Source organism: Erithacus rubecula, assembly GCF_903797595.1.
Source record: "Erithacus rubecula genome assembly, chromosome: 17".
Lineage (NCBI taxonomy): Eukaryota > Metazoa > Chordata > Aves > Passeriformes > Muscicapidae > Erithacus > Erithacus rubecula.
The window spans coordinates 9,833,354-9,856,112 of NC_136669.1; the positions used below are offsets into that span (position 1 = coordinate 9,833,354).

General features: G+C 41.2%; 1 protein-coding gene across 1 annotated transcript; it reads left to right on the forward strand.

The window, feature by feature from the left end:
* The first annotated feature begins 153 nt into the window (after positions 1–153).
* Positions 154–21,057, forward strand: EMP2 (epithelial membrane protein 2). Its single transcript, XM_079320798.1, has 5 exons — positions 154–675; positions 14,937–15,048; positions 17,059–17,152; positions 17,517–17,663; positions 18,235–21,057. The coding sequence occupies exons 2-5, from the start codon at positions 14,971–14,973 to the stop codon at positions 18,417–18,419; spliced, it is 504 nt and encodes a 167-aa protein (XP_079176924.1). The 5' UTR covers positions 154–675; positions 14,937–14,970; the 3' UTR covers positions 18,420–21,057.
* Positions 21,058–22,759: the final 1,702 nt, after the last annotated feature.

Below are 22,759 nucleotides of genomic sequence, written 5' to 3' on the forward strand. Positions count from 1 at the left end.
GAATCGCGTCTGCTTTCCCCCGCTTTGGCTCCCTTGATAGGGCTCCGCCCGGGGCTCGTCCTGTCCTTCCCGGGAACAGCCCTCGCCCAGCTACCATCGGGCAGCTGCCGCCATCCCTTGCCCGCGGTGCCCACGGCACCGCCGCCCCTCGCTGTGCGCGGCTCCGCGGGACGGGGCCCCGCCGCCTCCCGCGCTCCGTACGCAGCGCCCGCTCCTCCGGGCGGGACAGCTCAGACGGAAGGCGGGGGCCGCCCGGGCAGCCGGCCGAGCGCCCGGCGCTGGCATCCCGTGCGCCTGGCTCAGCCCGCCCTGTCCGGGGGCCGGCGGGCGAGGGGCAGCGCTGCGGGGACCGGCCCCGGCCGCGGGGGACGGCGGCCCGAGCGCCCCCGGGGAGGGCCGGGCGGTGCGCCTGGATGCCCGCCCGCCGCCGAGTGGGAACGGGCGGGGAAAGTTTCTCCTGTGCGCGCCCCGTCCGTCCCTCCCTCCGCACCCGCACACTCTCACAGACACACACACGCTCACACCCCTATCCCGCCGCCAGCGGCCGGGGGGCACTTTTGAAAGCCCTTCTGGTTCCACACCCAGCCGCGCTGACATCATTCCCGCAGGAGGGCGGGCGGAGGCACCGCCGCCAGACGGTCGCAGCCCCGGAGAGCTGCCCGCCGGCCCGCGCCCGTGAGTAGCCTCGGCCGGGCGGGGGGCGCGGGGGGAGCGGGGCGGCCACGGGGGGAGCGGGCAGCTTCGCCGGCCAGGGCAGGAAGAAACCGCCAGAAATGGGGAAAAACTAAAAGCAAGCGTTTGTTTACTACGAAGCACATTTTAATTCGGTGGCTGCGGTGCTGCGCCGTCGCTAGGCCGGCCAGGGAGAGCGGTCCCGGCCCCGTCGAGCCCCGGCCCCGCTGCCTCGCCCCGGGCGTCGCGGAGCGGGACGGGGCGGGCCGGGGGCTCGGCGCCAGTGGGGCCAGCCTGGGCCAAGCCGGCAGAAAGTTCGCGCTCTTCACGGGATAGTTTCTTTCTGTTCTTTTCTGTAATGAACTCTCAGTGGAGTTCGTGTGTGTTGCAGTAACGTTGTAGCAGTTCTTGGCAGCTCCCTCCGCCAGTGGAAGGAAAATACACTTAGATGTAATTCAGTGCAGATTTCGGTTTATGAAGTTTTTGCCAGCATTAAACGTTTTTCCATTTCACTCAAACTGCCATTTTACTCATTCGTGTTTTTTTCTATATGTAATGCCCCACTTACATTGGGGATTTTGTGTGCCTGATGCTGGATAGGTAGCTCTCAGTAACGTGGGTTGTCTGCAATATTGAGTATTGATTTTGAGAGGTCAGCTCCTTGTTTGGACATTTCTAGGAAGAACAGTGCACTGCTGTCCGTTCCTCAACAGGCTCATCCACGACTTGCTGTTACCCACAGAGTGCTGCCATCAAGAAACCTGCAATTTGGCCTGTCAATTTCTTGGCAGGAATGCATGGTGCAGGAAGGTCCTTTTTATTTTTTTTTCTCCTCCCAGCAGTTGGGAATAGTAGGTGAATGATCAATAATTATTGCAGTAGGACATCTTAGAAGTATCTTCTGACTTGACAGAGGGCTGTGAAGAAACCCACTAAATAGCTGTGAAATCCACACTGAATTTTGTTGATTTTTTTCTTTAGCAACTTTAGAAGTAAACACAAAAAGTAGTTCTTTCTCTTCCTTTACTTGCAGACTCTGTATATACAGTGCTGGTGTGTTAACTATATAAAATAAGCCTTCTTGCTTGCCTGAGCAGATGTTTTCTCTGTCAAATAAAAATAGTCTATAGTGACTCCTTCATCCAGACCTGCTCTCAAATGTTGAAGGCTTTGCTGTCCATGTAGTTCAGGAAAGAACTGTGAGGCTGGGCTGCTGGGGCTGAGGTGCCAGGTGGCTGCAGATATGGGCAGACAGGAATCCACACAATAGTAGGGGACTATAGGGCATGAGTTTCACTGGGGGGAGAAACGGGGATTGCAGTTTGCTGGAGAGAGTTTGCTGCAGTTTTTTGTAAGAGTTAGTGACAAATGCCATTCTTAGGAATGCAGCTGGGGTACAGGTACTTGCCACAGCTGGTGAAATCAAAGTGGGTGTGGAAACAAAGACATATAGTAAACATGGGCACCAGAAGCTGATACGAGGTCATTCAGCATAAGATTTAAGGACTTAACCTTTTCTTTAAAGACACTGAAAGAAGCAACTAGTGCTGTTCTCTGAATATCTTTGTGAACTTGTAGACTTGAGTTAGGAAATAGACTGTTGGGACCTGAGGGAAGATTCATGCTCTATGCTGAATAAAGATGTGTACAGATTGTATCACGCCAGCTGTGTGGCTGACAGGGACAGCCGTCTGCCCAGCCAGGAATCCAAGAATTACTCTGCCAATAGCCATCAACATTGGAGTCGATCAGCAATTGAAATGAGTTGAAATGCAGCAATACCATGAGCACTCTTAGGAGGTGATCAGTTTCTTGTTAGTATGCCCATTTGGGAAGGAAAGAGGTGCGTTAATGTAATTTCAAATAAAAACAACCTCCAATCAGTAGACAAGACACTACTGGTGTTGTATTCTTTATTTGTGGTCTGGAAGGACTTCTATCGTAAACACAGAAACAGTGTTGATTATGCTGTGGATCTGCCAGTGAGGAAAAACAGTGAGTTTTATTTGGTTACACAGATTTAAAACCGTGTTAATAAAGGAAGTTGTTCAACAGACTGAGCAGGTCAAGACTGAAGTCTGCTGCAACATTATTATCTTAGACAAAGTTTCTGTCTCTGTTCATAGATGCTGGAGTAATTGTTGCTGGCCAACACTGCTTAGAAGAAATGAACGTCTCCCTCTTACACCCACTTTCAGTTACTGCACTTAACTCGTCTTGATTTATTAGCATCTCCTACTTCACAGTTGCTTTGTGTCTTTCTTTTACTTACTTACATTATTATGGCTTTTATTTTGTTGCCTTGTTTGTCTCAAGGCTATTCCCATCTCAGGTTTGACATTCCTTCAGTGATTAGAACAATATTGTACTGATGAGTCCCATATGGGTATTTAGAGAAGCAAGACCTTCCTCTACTTTTGCTAAGTATATTAGGTGTAGGCTGTCTCCTTTCATAATGCTGTTTCCCTGTCATTTAAAAATGAGATCAGTGGCAGCACAGGAGACTTCCCTTTTCATCTCAGTGGCTTCAGTATATTTTGATTTTCCACTGGAACTTCACATTCTATTTGTGTCTTGAGCATCATGTAAGTCATGATATCCCCACATAAATCAAGACAAGAATGTGTTTAATTAAAGAGATAAATAGGTGTCTGGAGACAAGGTCTTTTATACTGCTAGCTGGCAGATGTACTTTCCAGGTCCTCCTCCATGTTCCTGTTGGAAGAAGACCCAGCAGAATGAGGCACTGTGTTATACAGGAACTAATAAGAAAGAGATTTACTCTGAAGTGAAGCAAACACTGTATGCAAAATCCATGAGATACTTCAGCACAGCCAAATTTGAAAGTAGAAAGGAATGCACAGCTTTTATTGACATCACATTGGTCTCAGAGGGAATGCAGGGGGAACATAAGCACAGTACTAAGGAATTCCATTCATGGACCTGTTCAGTGTTTGTTAGGGCTTGCTTGTTTTTTGGATGCTCAAAGCAAATAATGATCTTTGCAGTGGAGTTCCAGTTTTTGCTGGTTTTTTTGTTAAAAACTTTACTTTTTAGAGAGCAAATAATTTCATAAAATATATCTCAAAATGTCAGATGATGCTTATGACTTCATTAGGAAGATAAGCATCATAATTATTAGAAAATATATCTTGCTGGGTGAGACTCAAAAGCAAACCTGATGGCCTGAATTCATCCATCAAAGGAATTATTATTTCTCCACTGAATGGGGAAAATGTAATTACACCTTTTTATTTTGCCAGTGAAGTTTCATGGGCAGGTTTAATGATGGTATGTGCATGCCAGGTGAAGCCTCATAATTTGGGTGTGACCTTAAAATACAACCCTCTGGCTGTGTAGAGATCTTCAGAGGAGTTGTAGGTGGAGCAGAAAGTGGACTGACTCAAACACCCCTTAGAGATGGCTATAGGATATGTATTTATGGTTTGCTTCAGTGATTCTTAAACACTGTGCTATGTTTGGAATTGCATGGGCTGCAAACAGCCGAGGTGGGCAGTGTGAACACTCCTTTGGGTGTTTAATGCAGGTGTTCAGTGTCCCAAAATAGATAAAAATTCTGGCCTCTTTCCAGACAGAAAGAGACCTTCCACAGCCCCTGGATGTGTGTGCTGAGGTGCATGTGCTGCCAGGTGAGTGCACACTTGCCTGTTCTCCAGGGCTTGCAGTGCTCAGTCCTCTGAAGCAACAAACCTAATGTTTAGTTCAAAGGCAGAAACAAGCCCAGAGATGCAGAACAGTCTGTGAACAACTGAGGGGCTCTGGCTGAGCCTGCCCATCTGTCAGGGTGTTTGGTGTACCCTTAGCTGGCAGTGTGGCTGTGCAGTGACCCTGCACTGTGGTACTGCCCAGCCTGGTCAAGGTGCAGCTGCAGGGTAGAGCAGAGTGACCCAGGGGCTGAGGGCACTGGGCTGTTCCATACAGCAGCCAGTGTAGAAGAGTTGTGCACTGAGTGTGCTCAAACAAGGCATAGAAATCCTGCTACCTGGACTTGTAGAATCCACAACTTTAATCGCACTGATTACAAATTATGGTGTAAAAATTGCATTCTGGAGGTAGGCTGAGTATTCAGTGTAATCCTGTGCTACAAACAAAGTAGTAATAGTAGTTGTGGAGAGTTTGAGCTTTTTATTTGTAACCAACTGTTGTACCACCAATAGAAATGTGTTTTCACTCTCTTGATAGATGATGTGTAAACTCTGAAATAACGAAAACCAAAATTTCTCAACACAGAGCTAGTCAAAGCCAAATCAAAACAAGCAGTTTGAAAATTTTACAACAGTGAACGCAACACATTTAATTGCTAGCAATTTCCACAGAGCATCTGCCAAAGTTAAAACAATATCAGCTTTTATTTCTACAGAATTAAATGCATTGCTTTCAATCTGGACAGACAGATCTTTTCTGCCTTTGTTTGTTGGTTAATTAGGTGGAACATCATAAATCACTTGAGCTGTTCTGTTGTATCTGGAATAATCTCTGGATAAGCAGCAGTCTGTAGTCAGTAGAGCCCAGTGTCTGAGGTTTGCTCAGAACTATGTTAATGTGTAGTCAGTGCTGCAGGTGTGCTTTTTTTCTTCATTTTCATTGACTGAGGACACATTTTATCTGTCAACCCGATATAGAGGTCTGGTATTTAACTTGGTCTGTTACTCCCTGCCCTGCCAAGGTATTGAACAGGGACACCTCGACTCTGAAATGTGGCCACACAGTGATTGAGCAGGGGTGAGGCCGGGCCACACCTCAGTTCAGCTGTTTGTTTCAGGAGCAGGTTCCCAGGAGGGTTCTCATAGCTTGAATAGCTTATCAGAACAGCCCTGTGTCATTGTCCCGGCTCCATGGAGCCATTGCTTCCCCAGCTAGAGGCAGGGCTGTGCCAAGGGCTGCAAAGGGCTCTGTGCTCCCTGACCACTCCCTGGGGGGCTGGCAGGCAGTGGTGGCCCTTAGGTCACCCTCAGACAAGGGGCACAGGCCGTGCTCACTCCTGGAAGCTTTGCTGCCCAGCTGAGAAACAGCAGGTCCCTCCAAGCTGGCTGTGTGTCACGATGGCCACGGTGTTACTGCACTGCCCAGCAGCCAGCACTGCTCCCAGCACTGCCCTGGGAGCATGGCAGAGGATCCAGCTGAGTGCCAAGGGCATGGGTAGCAGAAAGGCTGCTGTCAAACACACAGACACCTCAATGAAGTTGTTGAGAGGCTTCCCAGGAGAGCAGAGCTGCAGGGTCCTCCCAGGACAGCGGGTCTGTCGCCCTGCTGGCACACTCCCTGCATCACAGAAATCCCTTCTTGGGGAGGATCTTGAGGAGCTCTCTTTTTCCTATGCTGTGGTGATTGTAAGGCCATTCCAGAATGTGACAGCTCTGAGAGTTGTAATTTACATCCTAAATGTGCTCACATCTGATTTATAGCCATTTATTTTCATCTCCAAGTTAAACAGTTCTTTTTCCTTCCATGTGTTTGCCTTGACCTAAAGCAAGTATATCCCCATTCTGTCTTGATCTCTGAAAATGAGCAAGTCAGGACGAGAAGTTCTTGTCTTTTTAAGCTTAGGAAAACAAGCTTTAAGTACTTTTAGATCAGCTTGATTGTTAAGAAGGTTTTAATGTACACCACAGCTTTGTTTACACTGAAGTGGTATCTGGTGCACAAGCAAACCAACTGAACAGAAAGTATGCATTGAACAAAAAAAATCTGAAAAGATGTGTGCTTTCTTTCATTTTCCAAGAATACAGTTAAGCTCTACCCATACATACTTAAGTTACAAACATTTTATAACATGCACATGCCTTTGTAAAAACTGACAGAATACATTTATGTTTTGTAAGAAACCAGAAACTGCAATATAAAAGCAATTACTTCTTTCAGATTACTTATGAGTTTTCTCAAACAATATGTGCCCTTTGAGAAATCCCTTGAACCATGGGGTGTCTGTGATTAAAGACTGTTTTGTTAGCATTTGCCAAAGGCATGTGTTGCTCAGCATCATCTGAAGATAGAAGAGTGGATGACTCTGATGGGGATCAGAGATTAACTGCAACCTTTTTAGGTGTTATTTAGTAATATGGCAGCCTACTTTACACCACTGTGGGTTGTGTTGGGATTAGATGAAGATATACAACCTCCTAAATATGAGATTATTATTATCTAGTACAAAAGTACACTTACAAGAAAAAGTGCTCCAGAATGTGTAAAAGATTTACTTTGAGGAAGGTGTGATTTGTGCTGCTGGAGGAGGAAGACATTCTCTTTCTGCTGACCACACAAAACCCTCTGAAAAGCAGTTTTAAGAAGATGAAGTCTTAAAGACATTCATTCAAATATGTCTGTCTGTGTAGGCAGCTGACTTCTGTACCTGCTAAATTGTCTTCTTAGCATTTAGTGGCTAGTAATGTCTCTTCCAGGTTTTGCTGGTGTATTTGAATAAACCTATCTTGAAGTTTTTAAGCTTCAGGCTATTTACTAGGATTTTCAGGTATGATGGCACAAGATTCATGTTCCCAGTAAGTGACACTACCCCACCCCACAACAGGGTATTGTGTCCTTGTGTTCCCATAGGTCCTGCTGGTTTTCTTCTGCTGAGTCTGCCCACAAAGGCTTCATGGCAGAGTGACTTTTCTCTGCAGTGCACACAGCAGGGCCACAGTGAAAGGAGTGGTAGGGCAAGTCTAAACCCAGTCCAAACTTGTTTGCAAATAAATGACTGACAGAGTTGCAGAAGTGGCAGCAATGCTGGCATCCCTAGGTCAAAATTTTATTAAAAGCATTCCTGAAGAATTAGAAACATCAACTTCTTTGGGTCTTAATACTCAAAGCTATTTTTGCTGCAATTTGCTTCTTGGTTTTGTTTGGAAATGCATGGAACAGCAGGGTTAGAATTTCCTGGACTTTGGAATTCTGGCTTGGTAGCATAGATCTAATGAGGAGGACAGGGTGTGAAGGGAGGAAGTTTGGGGACGATCTGCCAATCTCTTTCACTTTTAGTAACTAGATGGGGTTTCTGAAGAGGAGACCAGATTTAGTGTTTGTGAAGTTGCTTGAGAAAGAGCTGAAAGGGTGCTTGAACATCCCCTCACACACAGGTGATAGGGAGGCCAGGCACATGAGTTGTTCACTCTAAGTCTGCTGTTGCTCAGGCAGCCCCATCAGTACCAGCAGAATGGACAGACATCCAAACACTGTATAAACAAAAGGTTTTATTAAGCTATAGGTGCACATTTGTATTAGTTGTGGTGCACACAAAGAGCAGACCTCAGGGCTTTGGTTGCAAGGCATGATTTTCTGAAAGAAAATAGATAAAAACTAGGTCATACTGTGTCTCCTGAGTTTCCCTCCAAATGCCTGTATTTCATTATCAAAACACAACAAATTGACTGCTGTAATTGTGCTGGAGGTTGCTGGGTCTTAATACAGCCTGCTGCAAGGGCACCAATAAATCTAGACCTGATAGGATGACTCTACTTTATTTTCTGCCATTGTGTTAAAAAAAAAAATTGTTGTCATTCAAATGGACCTCTAGAAAAGAATGTGGATTAATTTTTTGCTGTATTGATTTTTTTTTTCTTCATACAGTGATTGGGTGCGGGGAGCTTTGATTCATTTCCTTCTGATTTCCTTGCTTTGTGAGGAAAGACTTTGAAAAGCAGGTGGAAGTGCAAGTGAAAAGCTCTCTTCCACATAAAATAGGTAGTGTAAAGAGCTGTGGGCTTGATGTGTTCTCAGTTAAGCAAACAAAAAGAGCTGATGGTCTCTGTGCCATCTAGGGGCTCACAGGACACTTGGCCCTTTTGATTCCAAAGCCCCACTTGAGACAAGCAGGAACCTGTGAACACACATTGTTTTTCATGCTTATCTTCACACCAGAAGAAATTGAGGAGGAGCCCAAGTGCTTTGCAGACTGTTACTTGTACTCAGCATTTCCCTCCTGGGTCCCCATTCAGTTTTGTAGAGGTGTAGTCAGAGCCAGCCAGTGCTTCTTGGAGGTCTCCACATTGGCTGCAGAGACTGGTTGAAGGAGGACATTCAATTTCTGTATTGACTGTTAGCTGGGTAACACCTGAGCATGAAAACAGATCACAATTTGAATGTACACTTGAAGAGTGTTGGTGTTCCTGACTGTTAAATTAACTCAGACAAAAGAAATAAAGAAACTGGAGTAAGCTGTTTCAACTGCTGTGATTATTCTCTTGATATTACATTTCCTGATTTTCTCATCCTTTTTGTTGTTTGATGTGAAAAACAAGGTTTGCTTTCCTGGTAGATTTAAAAAGATTTGATGAAAAGTGTCAAGATACAAACAATAAAGCAAAAGCTTATAATGGCTGGGAGTTTGGCATTCAGCCAAGAGCACACCTGCTGTTTTGGAGGCACCCCTTCAATTCATCAGCCCATTGCATATTCATAGACCTATCATACATTTTCAAACTTTTCTATAAATGTTTTTCCATATTCCAAAAACCGTTTTACATGGCCTCTCATTGAGTCCACCTGCTTAGAGCATGCTTGTTCCTTGGCTGTGGTTATAATTTTTATTATCAGTTTTAATTTGCACTTTGGTCTTCAATTTCTACAGATGGTCAGTGCTGGTAACTGGTCTATCAGTAGCAGGTGTCTTCACTGGGTGTTATTTAACCAAGCAGGCAATTCACTTACTACAAAGACACTTTATCAGCCTATGTTACTCCTAAAGAAAATTATATCTTAAAAACCATTTCAGCACCACACATATAGTATCCACCCTAGTATTTGTGAAAAGTCAATACCATAATATTTATTTATAGCATCTGATATTTAGGCATTAGAAGATTGTTGAAATCCTCAAAGCTCTTGCTGGCTTGGGAGAAAGTCTGCTGTCTAAACTTTGATTCCAGTTCTGAGAATCACACAAGAAAAATAGAACCCTTCATACTTGATAAAAGAAAAAAAAAAAAAGCAAAAAAAAAAAAAAAAAGCAGAAAGCTAATAGTATCACTCTGTTCTTCATAAACCAGGGAATTTTGTGCAAGTTTGGAGACAATGGTACAGGCAAAATGTAAGCTAGCTTCTGAGTTCTCTGTCATGAGATACCATGAGATGTGCACAAGAACAAGCCTTCTGAGCAAAACATGTAAATCCAAACAACTTATGATGCATCACAAGATGACAGATTTCTCATGCTACAAGTATAGAAAAAGAAGACTTTTTCTTCTAGATTCACATATTCAGACTTAATTATAGCACTGAGGGGCAGAAGAATTGATAATTAAGGTTTGCTTTGATTCAGTTTTACACCAGTGACCTCAAGAAAGTTCAGCTGAGCTGAATGCTTATTGATGGTCCAAAGACCTGCTGTTCTAGTTGCAATGAAACATCTCAGTGCAGAGAGCTGCACGTATGGTAACTTGTTTAGCAGGATCCTCTGCCCCTTGTTTTGGGTGTGTCTTTTCAGCACACTAAATGTAAATGTGAGTGTTGAGAGTCTGCACACCCTCAGCCTTGGTCTGTGCAGAGCAGGAGCTGTTCTGCAGAGGTTTCACTGTGTTTCTAAGGGTATGAACCAGGATTGTCTGTGTGGAGGTTTTATCATACATGGGCTCAGATGAAGATGATCAAACCCACTGACTTGGTCTTAGGGAGTAAGGGCAGCAGCCAGTGTTGGAGGTTAAGCTTCAGCCTTTCCAATGCAAATGAGCTCAGGATAAACATACTGCACTATGTATTACTGGTTGCAAAAACTGAGTATGCACAAACATGAGAAGCAGCCTGGCAGCAGAGCTGAACTGCATGGGAAGAAAGGAAAGCATTTGTTGGGGAGGTGACATCTGGGTTGGAAAAAAAACCCCAAACTTCTGTTAAGAACTGTCAAAGACTTATTTTCATTTTTGCTTGCTTGCTGTACTAAACAGCAGATAAAACTTAAGTAGTTATGTTTCTTTGTGCTGATGAACATTGAAGATAAACTTTATCTTGGAGGTAAACTGAGGCTTTTCTGCATGGGATGTGTTTTTTTGTGTGATATGACATAGGGAGACAATCCAGTTTTGACACCCTTCAGTTTCAGAAATGTTGGAAACCCTGGCCTTGATACCTTATTTTACTGTGCAGTTCTGTGATGGCTGTAGTGTCTTATCCTGAATAAATGTACTTGTCTCTGCATGTCCAGGAGGTTATAGCAGAAACCCTTCTTAGCCGCTTCTAAAGCTCATCAGGCTCTCTCCCATGGCAAGTGCAAATACTGCTTCCAGAAGTCTGCATTACTGAAGAGATGCAAGAGAAGTGTGACTGCTGCATTTATCCTCCTGTGTAAAATGGAGTAGCACTGGAGCATTACTTCTGCACTAACTGAAAAAATATGTGTATATAACTGGCCTGTTTTCAATGTGTTTTCTATAAGTATCCTGCAGCTTAACAGCATTTGTGGGAAACCTTATTACCACAGCAAATCTGGATGTGTTCAGTAGGATTCCTATAACTACTCTTTCTTGATCCAGTGGCTGTCTGCACTTGTAGCTCAGCAGTATCAATCCACTTCTGCCTTACCCCATCCATACCTTGTGAAGTGGTATTAAATGCTGAGGATTGCAATTGAAGGAATTCATATTGATATCCAGTGTCATCCTTACTCTAACTCCCGAATCTGTTTTTAATGGCACATGTGATGAGCTAAGTCAATGATTATGTTCTCTTTTGTCAGAGCTTTGCTGGAGATTAGTAGAGGGAGGTTCCTGAAATAGCTGCAGATTGACAGGAGAGCTGAGCTGGAAGGAGCCTCTGGAGGTCTCTAGTGCAGGCTCTGGCTCCAAGCAGGGGGTTAGATCAGGACGTTCTGGGCCTTGCTTCAGTCAAGTCAGGAAGATGTCCAAGAATGGAGATCCCACAGCCTCATGGGCCCTGTTCCAGTACTTAATCATGCTCATTGAATATAATTAATACTTTTTTCACAATTGGAATAGTCCTTGTTGCAACTTGTAACTGTTGCCTGTAGTCTTTTCATCACGTACTTCTGAGAAGAGTGGCTCCATGTAAGTGTAGTGTGTCCAAAAACCTTTCCTCACATATTTGTGTGTGTGTAAAAACTACTAAAAGAATAGAAGCCACTTTGGGGAATGATGAACAATATCTGTTGCATCATCCCAGTCTTCATGCCTAAAGGCAGTGTACTTAAAAGTCATTAACACCTTAACCTGAGAGCTGCAAATGAGAGAAGGTGAAAAATCACTCTGCCCAGGAAACAGTTCATGGTAAATAAGAAAAGGAGTACAGTTAGCATGCAGAATAGGGTGTTAATACCAAAGGTATTAATAAGTTGATAATTCCGAAGTGTTTGGTTATTAATACATTAGTAAAATAAGAATTTGGAATATTAATGCAAACAGTGCTCTGTAACGGTATTCTTCCCTTGCTCATAGGGAGAGGAAAGGAGCTTCCTGCTGCTAGGAGAGGCTCCCAGGCAGGCTGTCCTCAGAGGATTGGGGAAGGAAGAGCTTCTTGCTGAGGGAGTAGAAGAATCTTGAGTCTGCACAGTAAGGTTTTGAATCCCAGCATTTTGTGGAGTGGAGAAGGACTAGTAGTTCTGAGATGAAATCCAGAATTTCTGCCTAGAGAGGGATGCAGATTGTGTAGCAGCATCTGCCATGTTGCTGGCTGCATCTTGGAAGAGGGGAGCTGCTCTTTGCTTCCTGCCCACAAATCACTGAGAGTTTCTCTGAAAAACCTTCCCTTCCTTCATTATTACTTGTGCAGGCTGGGATGAACCACAGAAACTCCTGGGTTTCCATGGGAAGGGAATATTTGTAGGAGTGATTGAGGTCTGTGCACTTCTGGGATCCTGCTCAGGCATGACAAATTGGGTAACCAGTTCTTGTTGTCTTTTCCTGGTATTAATTACTTGGAAAAGGTCTATCTACTTCTTTTCCCCCAGTGTATTTAATTCCTGTCTCCATGTGTCATTGTTTAGCAGTGTGTGCACAGAAGTTGAAGCAGCTCGTGCAGGGAGCAGTTGCCAGCAAGACAGGAGGAGGTATCTAAAGATGGGTTGTTTGGAAGGGTCTTCCTAACAGAAACATCAGACCTTTCTTACTGTCCTTTTTTAATTTTTTTTTTTTTTTTGGTAAAGACAAAATAAAAATCTCTTTCATTTAATTTTGGCTTTATTTGGGTAAAACAAAAATGTCTTCTCCTCACCAGCCATCCAGCTATCCATGTTTATCTATCCTGTCTGAAACACTTCTCTTTACGGCTGAAAACAGTAAAACAAAAACATTCACTTGATTGAATATGAAGTGGGTTCTTCTGTGCTGGCAAGTCTTGCTTTTGCAAGACTGGTTTTAATTAGGTTACATTTTTTGGTCTCTTTTACTTTATGTTAGTTCATGTAATAAGATGAAATTGTATTGTTATGCTTAAAATAATACTGAGTACAATTTGGTTCTCCTTATACGGCAGATGATTGTTGCAATATTGAATGCTTAGATACCATCTGTGCAAGAAATGAACCTCAGAAAAAAAACAGCCACAAGACAAGAGGGTGCTGTGCAATGACTGGTACATATCACAATAAAAATATTTTGATGTGGCATTGTACAAACCCACAAAATATCTTCTTTCCTTTCTTCTTCCTTTCATTCAAGCGAGGCTCGATAGAGAGCCATGAATGGCATTTCTGGAAGTGGAACTGGATTCAGAGGACCTTGAGTCATACAGTAAGATCAGCTCACTGAAGGAAATTGCCACTTTGTTCTTCATTGGGGCCAAGAAGGCAGAGTTTAACTAGAGGAAATGGGAAGGAATACACACTAGAGTCACTGCTTTTCCTATTTTAGGGTTTGACTTGGTTTTCCCATTCAGTCATTCTAATCAGATACGGATATAAGGCTATCCACTTATTTTTCACAAAAGCACTTCAATGCTGTTTGCCTTTGAACTTGTTATAACTCTGTACTGCAGTGGAGATGGAGAGGATTAGTCTGGAACTTCTGGTCTCTATTCACTGAGTTATTATGCTGTCAATTATCTTTTTGTTAAAGTTTTGCAGAGTAGTTATTATTTGCCCTGATGAAAGTGCCACTGGAGCTGCTTTAAAAATGCTGTCAGAGTAGTCCTTTTATTTCCTTTTATATATTCATGTGGTTCATGATTCCAGTAAATGGCAGTAGGAGAGAGTGGGTTAGACATGGAAAAAATCATGGAAGTCTTAAAATTAATAACTGCCCTTTCTTCTGCATATTTACTGTGTTATGTGAGTGGCATCATTTGACATCATAGAATGCATCCAAAGCAAAGGAAAGGGAGAAATATGCATTAATGTACTGATGAGTGACAACATGCAGATGATGTACAGAATGGTGCACCTTCACTGCAAAGATCTGCAAGACTGCAGATTCCTTATAGCATATATTAATTGGCAAGAATTTCTGGCCAAGAAGAAATAGATATATCAAGCAATTGCATTTTTCTGTGTATTAGTAGCAGTAGTTTTCCCAAACCGATTTGTTATGTGCCCACAGATTTCCTGGGGATTCCAGTTCAATACAGTTTCTGATTCTCTTGTACATATGAACATATGTTTTTTTCACATGAGATATGACATTGTAATAAGTAGGTTAAATAAGGTAGGAAGGTAATGTATAGCCTACAGAGAGTATTAAGTAACTGAACATAAAATAGCTGACTGGATTTTTATGTGACTAATGGGTTTATTCAGCCCTACCAGTAAGAGCAATATATTGAAGAAAATAGTAGTCCTTAGTCATTATTCAATGGATAAAACTTATAACTACATGAACAAAGGATGTGAGGTCTAAAGTACAACATAGGTGTTACTGAATCTAGGAGACAGTTCTTGATGCACTTAATTCTGTTCTACAAGCATTCTTTTGAAATCTGGTTCTTCCTTCTCTGGAAGGATGGTTGAAAGAAGACCTTACTGCAGTCAGTAGAAATATTATTATCCCTGCACGTGAGGCTGTAATTTAAAATGCACTTCTCTAAAAGCCGATGTGAAGAAGTTTTCCATTCTTGAATGAAACTTCTTTGTGTGTTTATTCACTGCAGCCATCATGCTGGAAGGTTGCAAAATATACCTTTTGGCTTCATTTCAGATTGTGATTCATTTTGGCACCCATGATGCTGGTTAAGTATCTGCAGAGATAGAACAAGTGCTGTAGACTCAAACTGCATCTGAATGTTACTGTCTCTAACAGCACCATAACTGCAGGTTGATCCACTGACAGCTCTTAAAGATTGTTCATATACTTCCTTATGTTCAACAGATTTATCTCAGCCTAAAGCCTCCCCAGAGCAAGGATGCTGATTCTCCTGGCCTTCATTATCGTGTTTCACATAACCTCAGCAGCGCTGCTGTTCATCTCAACTATCGACAATGTAAGTGCCATTTCTTCTCAGTGTCTCTCAAACACTCTGGGATTTCTTTGCTTCATAAAAATCGAGTTTTTCTTCTCTAGTCATTAACTTGCTTACTGAGAGGACCTACGTTTGTTAGGCACACTGGTGTCCTAAATCTTTCTGTAATAAAAGTGCCTTGGATGTGCATATTGCTGGTGGATAAGGCTATCCATGGCATCTTCTAAGCTCAAGGCAGCAGATCCTCTGCCCTGGGAGAGACTTGGCCAGTGAGGATATTCACAGGGTGGAGCCCTGGGATTTGATTCAGCTGGATATGAAGGAGAGAGGGGGGGAAAATCTACTGTCCTTTTGTGCCAAGTACATAAAGTTAAACAGCTGGTGATTAATGGTGTGGGGATAATTTTGGTCAAGGTGTTTTGGTCAAGGTGCTTTGCCTCGTGTTTTTCCAAGATGCCCAGTTAAATCATGAGAGACACCATGAATGTGTGTGTCCATTAAGTTGAAGCAGCTTCAGCACAAAGCTTTAGAATATTTTATGTTGCATTCTTTTCAAATTTCCATTTTGTGATCAGAAACAATTTACCCTCAGATGTTTATATCTAGCTTTTAATGGAATTCTCCATTTTCCAAAGCAGCCCACTATCCTGACCATAGTCTGTGCACTGGAATCTGTCTATGAGGTCTGATGTATGTACAGGCTTTTGATATTAAAAAATTTGCTGCTGAAAATACTGTTTAGTGAAGACCATACTCCAAGTGAAACGATGTGTTACCCACAGCTTTTTATTGCAAAAGTGTACAAAGTCAGGTGATACTTTTTAGTCAGTTGACTGTTTCATGGAAGTAGGTCATTATCTGAGCACTAGAGCAGGTTGTCTTACCATTCTCCTTTGAATATTTAGAAAGCAAAGACAGTGGATAAAGCAACATAATCTTATTTTAAATCTGCTACACACAACCCAAATTATTACAGAAACAAAAGTCTATGCACTCTGCATTGTGTCATTAGCTACTTTTGAACAATTAAAAACTTAAATGGTACAACCATCTTTTATTAGGTTTTATATTATGTATCTATATATTATGTAGAGCTCAGAGCTGAAAAATAACAAATTGAACTTGGACTGTAAAATCCAAATGAATGACATCCTGAAAAAGTAATTATTTTTCTTAAAACACAGTGTTCTGTTTATCCATATGCCTACTACTATGATATAGTTTTAACTGCAGTATTGTTTGCAGAGCTGCACAGTAAGCTCTGAGGCTTCTGGAATGTCTATTTAAGCAGCTGATCCTACCAGGAATCGTATTTAAAAGTTGTATTTTGTGCAGCTCTAGTCAAAACAAAGGCCTGGGTAGCTATTGGAATGGGAATGGGTTTCCTGAGGAAATGCCACTTGTGGAGTGCTTGTCATTCTCCAGGCTACTGTAAAAATCTGCTCAGACACTGCATTTTGTCTTGAATGTTAAAACCTCAAAATAGAAATACCGCAGGAGGATCTTATTTTGTCAGCAGCCATTACCAGACAGATGCCACAGTGTACCTCAGCACAGCTGCACTGCACTGAGATAAGTCACTTCAGTGGCAGAACATCCATAAAGGACTTCTGTTTCACAGGTGATGCTATTTCCTGCAAAGTAGCAAATGCTGTTCCTTCTGAGAGGTGTGCATCCTAACCAGGGTCTGGGTGAACAAAACACATCTTGTCTAGTGTCTCAAGAAGTAAGCAATCACTGAATATGCAAAATTTCTGCCCAAATGGTGGAAATCCCTTGTGCTTTGGGATGTTTAAGATTCCCTTACCTAGTTCACAGAAGTCTAAAATGAGAATGATGTGTGGATAATTATATACCCTTTATTCCAAAATGCCATGAGATCTGACATTTCATTGAGTGGTTAAGTATCAAAAATAACTGAAAGTTGTTACAGCTGATGTATCTGATCAGTAGACATTTGTTCAATTAAGAAGTTTTGTGGATTTTGTTTGTTTTTTCTTCCTGTAAGAGCCCTTCACTTTTATTTTGCAGGCCTGGTGGGTGGGAGATAACTTTTCTACAGATGTCTGGAGAATGTGTGACACGAATACAAGCACCTGTACAGCTATCACTGATGAGTTCAATGGTGAGTGTCTCTCCATGCCTGTGTCTATGTTCCTTCAGCACATCTGGTGAAATTGCTGTTACATTTACAGGGGCAGTTTTATAGTTCATCAAAAACCTGCATTGATGGCAGCAAAAGGTGGGATGTGGCAGTAGTCTCTTCAGAGTTTTCATTCAGTTTGATGAGAAGCTTTTCGAATCTTTAAGCCACTGGCTGCATTAATACCAAGGAAGCAGAGGAGAACCAGCCTGGGCAATGCACACACAACTGCTTTGCTGCATCTGCTGAACTGCTACTTACAGAACACGCCTCTGCCCCTTTACTCCTTGCAGGGAGAAGACAAAGACAGAAACAATTTGTAATCAGAGCTGCTTTGTTTTTGCAGAGTATCAATCAATTCAGGCTGTTCAGGCCACCATGATCCTGTCTACAATTTTCTGCTGTGTGGCATTTCTGGTTTTCATTCTTCAACTCTTCCGTCTGAAGCAAGGAGAGAGATTTGTGTTAACCTCTGTTATCCAGCTCCTGTCATGTGAGTGATTTTTCAACGCTTTTGACTTTAATGATATTTTTGTGAAAGTAGGAAAGTAGGAAAAGGTTTCAAAAAGAACAAGCTGCATGAGAACTCCATAGTGCTCTTGAGGCCATAGCTTATCCTTCATAATTGCTTAAACAGTGAACTGTTCCATTCTGTAATATATGGGCAGTTAAAGCTTGGATATCATTACTGCTCAGGATAAAGTAATTTAAACTATGAAGTGAAAGAATTTGAGATTCTGAACTTCTTGAACACACTAAATAACTCTCTAACTGTTAAAGGCAAGTACTCACTTTGTGTTTTCCAGTCTTAAAAACTACCCAGATGTTCAGAATAATTTTCTGTTCACTGCAAATGACATAGATACACAACAGCACTTCAAATTTTAAACCTGCCAGATAAACTGAAAATGTCTTGAAATGCTTCCGGGTTAGTTTGAGGATGGAAAATGAGTGTCTGCAAAGAAAGGACATTGGTGGAAGCAGCTGACAGAAGAGACAGTGATAGTTGTGTGTACTGATAATATTTTAAGATGCTGACATTTATTATTTTGTTCCTCTTGCAGGTCTGTGTGTTATGATTGCAGCTTCCATTTACACAGACAGGCATGAAGACCTGCACCAGAGCCATGGATATAGAATGGAAGTTTCCAAAGGCCAATATGGCTATTCCTTTGTCTTAGCCTGGATTGCATTTGCCTTCACCCTGATCAGTGGAGTGATGTACTTAGTATTAAGGAAGCGTAAATAAATGTCAGCACCTAGTTATTTCTGTCACTGCAGTACAAAACCAAATTCCAGTAACCATTTTGTATATAATCATTTACGTGGTTTTGTAGTAAAGGTATTGTTTCTCTAAAAATGTACTGTGTTCTTGATATGAAACAATTTAAAAAAAAATAAAAGAAGGCAGGTGAAATGAAATGCCTGGCACCTCCAGGTCAGGGGTCAGAGCAAGACAGAGCCAAGTTCTTTTTTTTACATATTTCATGATCATAAATGGTTTTCCTTTATTAGGTATTAACAGGTTGTTCCTCGCCTCTAGTAGATTATAAATAAAGCCCATACAAATTAATTTGTAAGCAATATACTAACTATATTCCTGGACCAGATACATCCCTTGGAAATACGTTAAATGTAAGGGTGTGTAAAAAAACAAGGCCCAGATCACAGTGAAAAAGCAAACTATTCTAAAGCCCAAAGCTGCACTCAGAGCATCTGCCCTGGCACAGGACCAGTGTTCTGCTCTTTATAATGTGCAGTAAGTGTCATCAAGTTTTTATTAAAACCACTTGCTCTGCAAAAGTAAACAAGTCCTTTTTGTACTCCAGCAAATGTTTCTCTTGATTGTCTTTCACACGTAATTTAAGCACACAGAGCCTTTGGTGGGAGCACTTCTCAGCAATTCCCTGTTCAGCCTGGGCCCAGCACAGCTGAGGCAGTGGTGAACTCCCCACCCCAGTCCTGAATCCCTTCAGCTTAGCCTTGGGCAGCCTTTCTGGGAGGGAGGAAAGGGAAATAGAAAAGCATTACTGTGCTTTTCTGCAGATTTCTAAGCAGCCTAGTGATCGAGCAATGCCAAATTTGGGTTTTTACAGCCAAACTCAACGTGTTTATTACACTGGGCTTTTATCATGTAGTGATTTCATGGTTAGTGTGTCCTGTACAAAAGCATTCCCTGAGTCTGCCCATTAGGAAATTGGCCTTTTAAAAATTCATTTTAAATTCCTTTGTGGATTTTACTGGAACTAAACACTGCTACTAAACAAATCAGAGTGCAATTACTATGCTTGTGAATTCCAGGATAGGTTTCAGGATAAAAATGACTTGGTGGTTTTTATTTTTCAGTGATTTTGTCAGCTAAATCTTTGCTCTAATACCAGGCTTAACTGCTCAGCAGTGTAATACTGGCCTTGGCTGATGATGATTTTGGAGATCAGTGTGGAGAATGAATGAAGCAGCCTTTTCTAGTTAGTCACAGCTTTGATGCTTAAGTACAGATTTGACTTTTGAAAAGCTCTAACCATTTATTATTTTCAGTATATTCACTACAGCTGGCCCAATACACAGTAAAAAAATAAATAGATTTTGAATGAGGTATTAAAGTAGAACAAGTTCAGTATCATAAGGCAGTGTTGATGGCATCAGTTGATGTCTAATGTAGTCAGATAATGAAATTGTATTTGCTTTCTTCAGATTTATCCTTGATTTATGAAGTAAAAGTTCGGGTGCATGGCTTTTTAGAAACTGTCTCCAACATGAGTGACAAGTCATGTAGTTTCATCTTCATTCCTTCAACATCCTGTAATACTTTGGCATGTGCTACTTGTCTTTTGGGAGCAAAGAAATCCCAATAAGACTGAGAAAAATAGGATGAGCAGGCAGGACATCACCGTGAAAGTAATAATAATAGTTAAAAACCCACATCAGTTTGAAGAAAAGGGATTCTCTCCAGTCTAGCATCATGCTAGTATTTTGTCAGGTTTTTTTCCTCTTAGTGGGACTGCTCTGAATTTCAAAAATTATTACCCTACTTTTTAAAAAAGTGTTTCTATAATTTGCTGAATACATTTCGGGTTCAAAATCTGAGATTTTGCAAGCAAGCAGAATTTGTCTTAAATAAATAGGTTTAAGTAGATAGAATGTTAGCTAGGCATTTTGCTACATTTATTCAACCATGAAACAATAAGGGAAATTTTAAAGCAAATATGGATTAAAGCTCTAATATCTAGAGGACAGTCCTGAAAAATTCTAAGTTAAGCTTTTATGCCACTGACTTGCAGAGATGCTTCAGTTTCTTGCCTTGGTAAATGCTCAGGTCATTTGTAGAGCAAATATTGAAAGTAATGATGTAGATATACATGAACACAGTTTAATTCCACAGTAAAAGCTCTGTCCCTTTAGTGAAGTGAAAAGCACACACACAACAAACACTGATGCACAACACCTCCACTTTTGTACAAAAGCAGCATGTGCATGATGCCACACAGAATAGATGGGAATGTTCTGCACAGCAGGTGAATACCAAATCAGTCTGAACTAGAGTTTGAGCAGGACAAACATATTTTAGGGTTTTTTTCTACCTTATATGCCTTTAAAATATACCATTTTCTATACTCTATATATTCTGAAAATGTACATGAAAATAAAGTTAAAATGAATTCTTGTACTGTAATAGCAAACTCAATACATTTGGCAATCTGACCTTGTCTTTAAGCTTGGGATATATTTACACAATGTTGAATGAGAAATAGTTGAGTATTTGTGTGAACAGGTAAAATTAAATTCTTCCTTCCTGTAGTAGAACCACAAGTTGATTATTTTGTCCTTTGTTGAAGACCTTTCAGGGTAAGCAGAGAAAATATTAATGTATTAAACTTTTAAATATATGATGTCAAAAGAAAGTCTTGAGTAATGCAAGATACACTGATGCTCTGAGGAGTTATTGTTTATAAGGGTTTTTTTATTTTCCATCATTTGCAGAAACAGTCATGTAGTTTAAGATGAGGTTGAGTGCCTTGAGCAAATGAGCAAATAATGTGAGAAACAGGCCAGTGACTTCTTTATCTGCTCTGATCCAAGCTTTGGATTTGCACCCAGGTGCTAACAGCACACTTGGGTTTGTACAGATCCATTCAAAACATTCCCCCAACTCCACAGAAATAATTTCCCAAACCCCATAAAACTCCTCCCTTCTAATGACAATGAATAAAAGGGCAAAGTCCCAAACATTAAAATATTCACTACCAGCTGTGAATCTACTTTTATACTTTTCACCCAGCAAGTAATCATCTGCAGCACAGAAAACAATCTTGGAAAAAAAATTTATAATATTTATGTCAAGGTACTTTAACAAAAAAATGTTTGCTTTTATTTATGCATTCTGTTCAGGACAAGAGATGGGCATTACTTTGCTATATCATATGTTAAAAAAGTATTGTAGGTAATAGGATCTGTGCTGCTTAGACATTAACTGTTTTTTTACTCCAACTACATCAACAATTAATTTTATGTGGTTTTTAATGTGTTCAAAATAATGGAGGGACTGCTTGACTTTTTCTGTTCTTGAGCATTGTGGAATTTTGTGCCATTTAACTAAACAGACCAAAGAAAATAATTCTTCCTATAATTCCTAAAGACAGGAATAAGATGAGCCACTACCTTTCCAAATACTAAAGACAGCTAAGAATCCTAAAATAATTGAAATAAAATAATTATTGAAATAATTGAAAATTTTATTATATTTTTCATTTATTTTATATATGCAATAATCCCCTGTGAAGTAATAAGATGAAAGAAAATGAAATGTGGAAGTGAAGTAGTTTTAAAAAGACTTTATTTTCAAGGCTGTAGAATCAAGCTTACAGAATTAATGGAGTAACATAACAGACTGTAGCAAGTAGGACACATGAAGTTAATACTGTCTGCAGTGCAAATCATGCTTTAACATGAATCTCACTCAACTAACAGTCTAGTACTTACCGGCAGTGCCAAACCACTCAGTAAGGTACTCTGAGTGTCCTGAAGAGTCTTCTAAGCAGTTATAGATTGTATTATCACCAAATGGTCTATAACATCCAAATAGATTTTCTCATTGAATGACAAAGCAGCTCCTTTGGGGATGATAACCTGTGATAAACAGCAAGGCAATGGAATTGGCAAAGCCTTTATATGCCAATTTTCTTCCAGACTGAAGCAGAATTACTACTAAGGTTTTAATGGAACGGACGCAGGTAATAACTGCATAGGGAAGCACATTTGGATCAGTTTCTGTAAGGGCCCATGACAGTCCAATCCCCCCTGGATTTTGTCATGAGCCTCTTTTAGCTTTGAGAGTCTGAGAAGGGTCTTTGAATCCTTCAGGAAGCACTGCACAAAGAAGGATCCCTGGCAAGATGTGGATACCCGGAGACAGACTGGCTATTGCCTGAAAGTCTAGGCACCGAGACAAAACCAGTTGTTAGTGCACCAACAAAAATAAGCCACTCACACTACTTTATATTCATATTTACTTCATTTAAATGTCTAAATCTTCATTTAAATCTGTAAGATGAATTGCTGCTGTCTGTACAGTTTCCAGAATAACAGCAC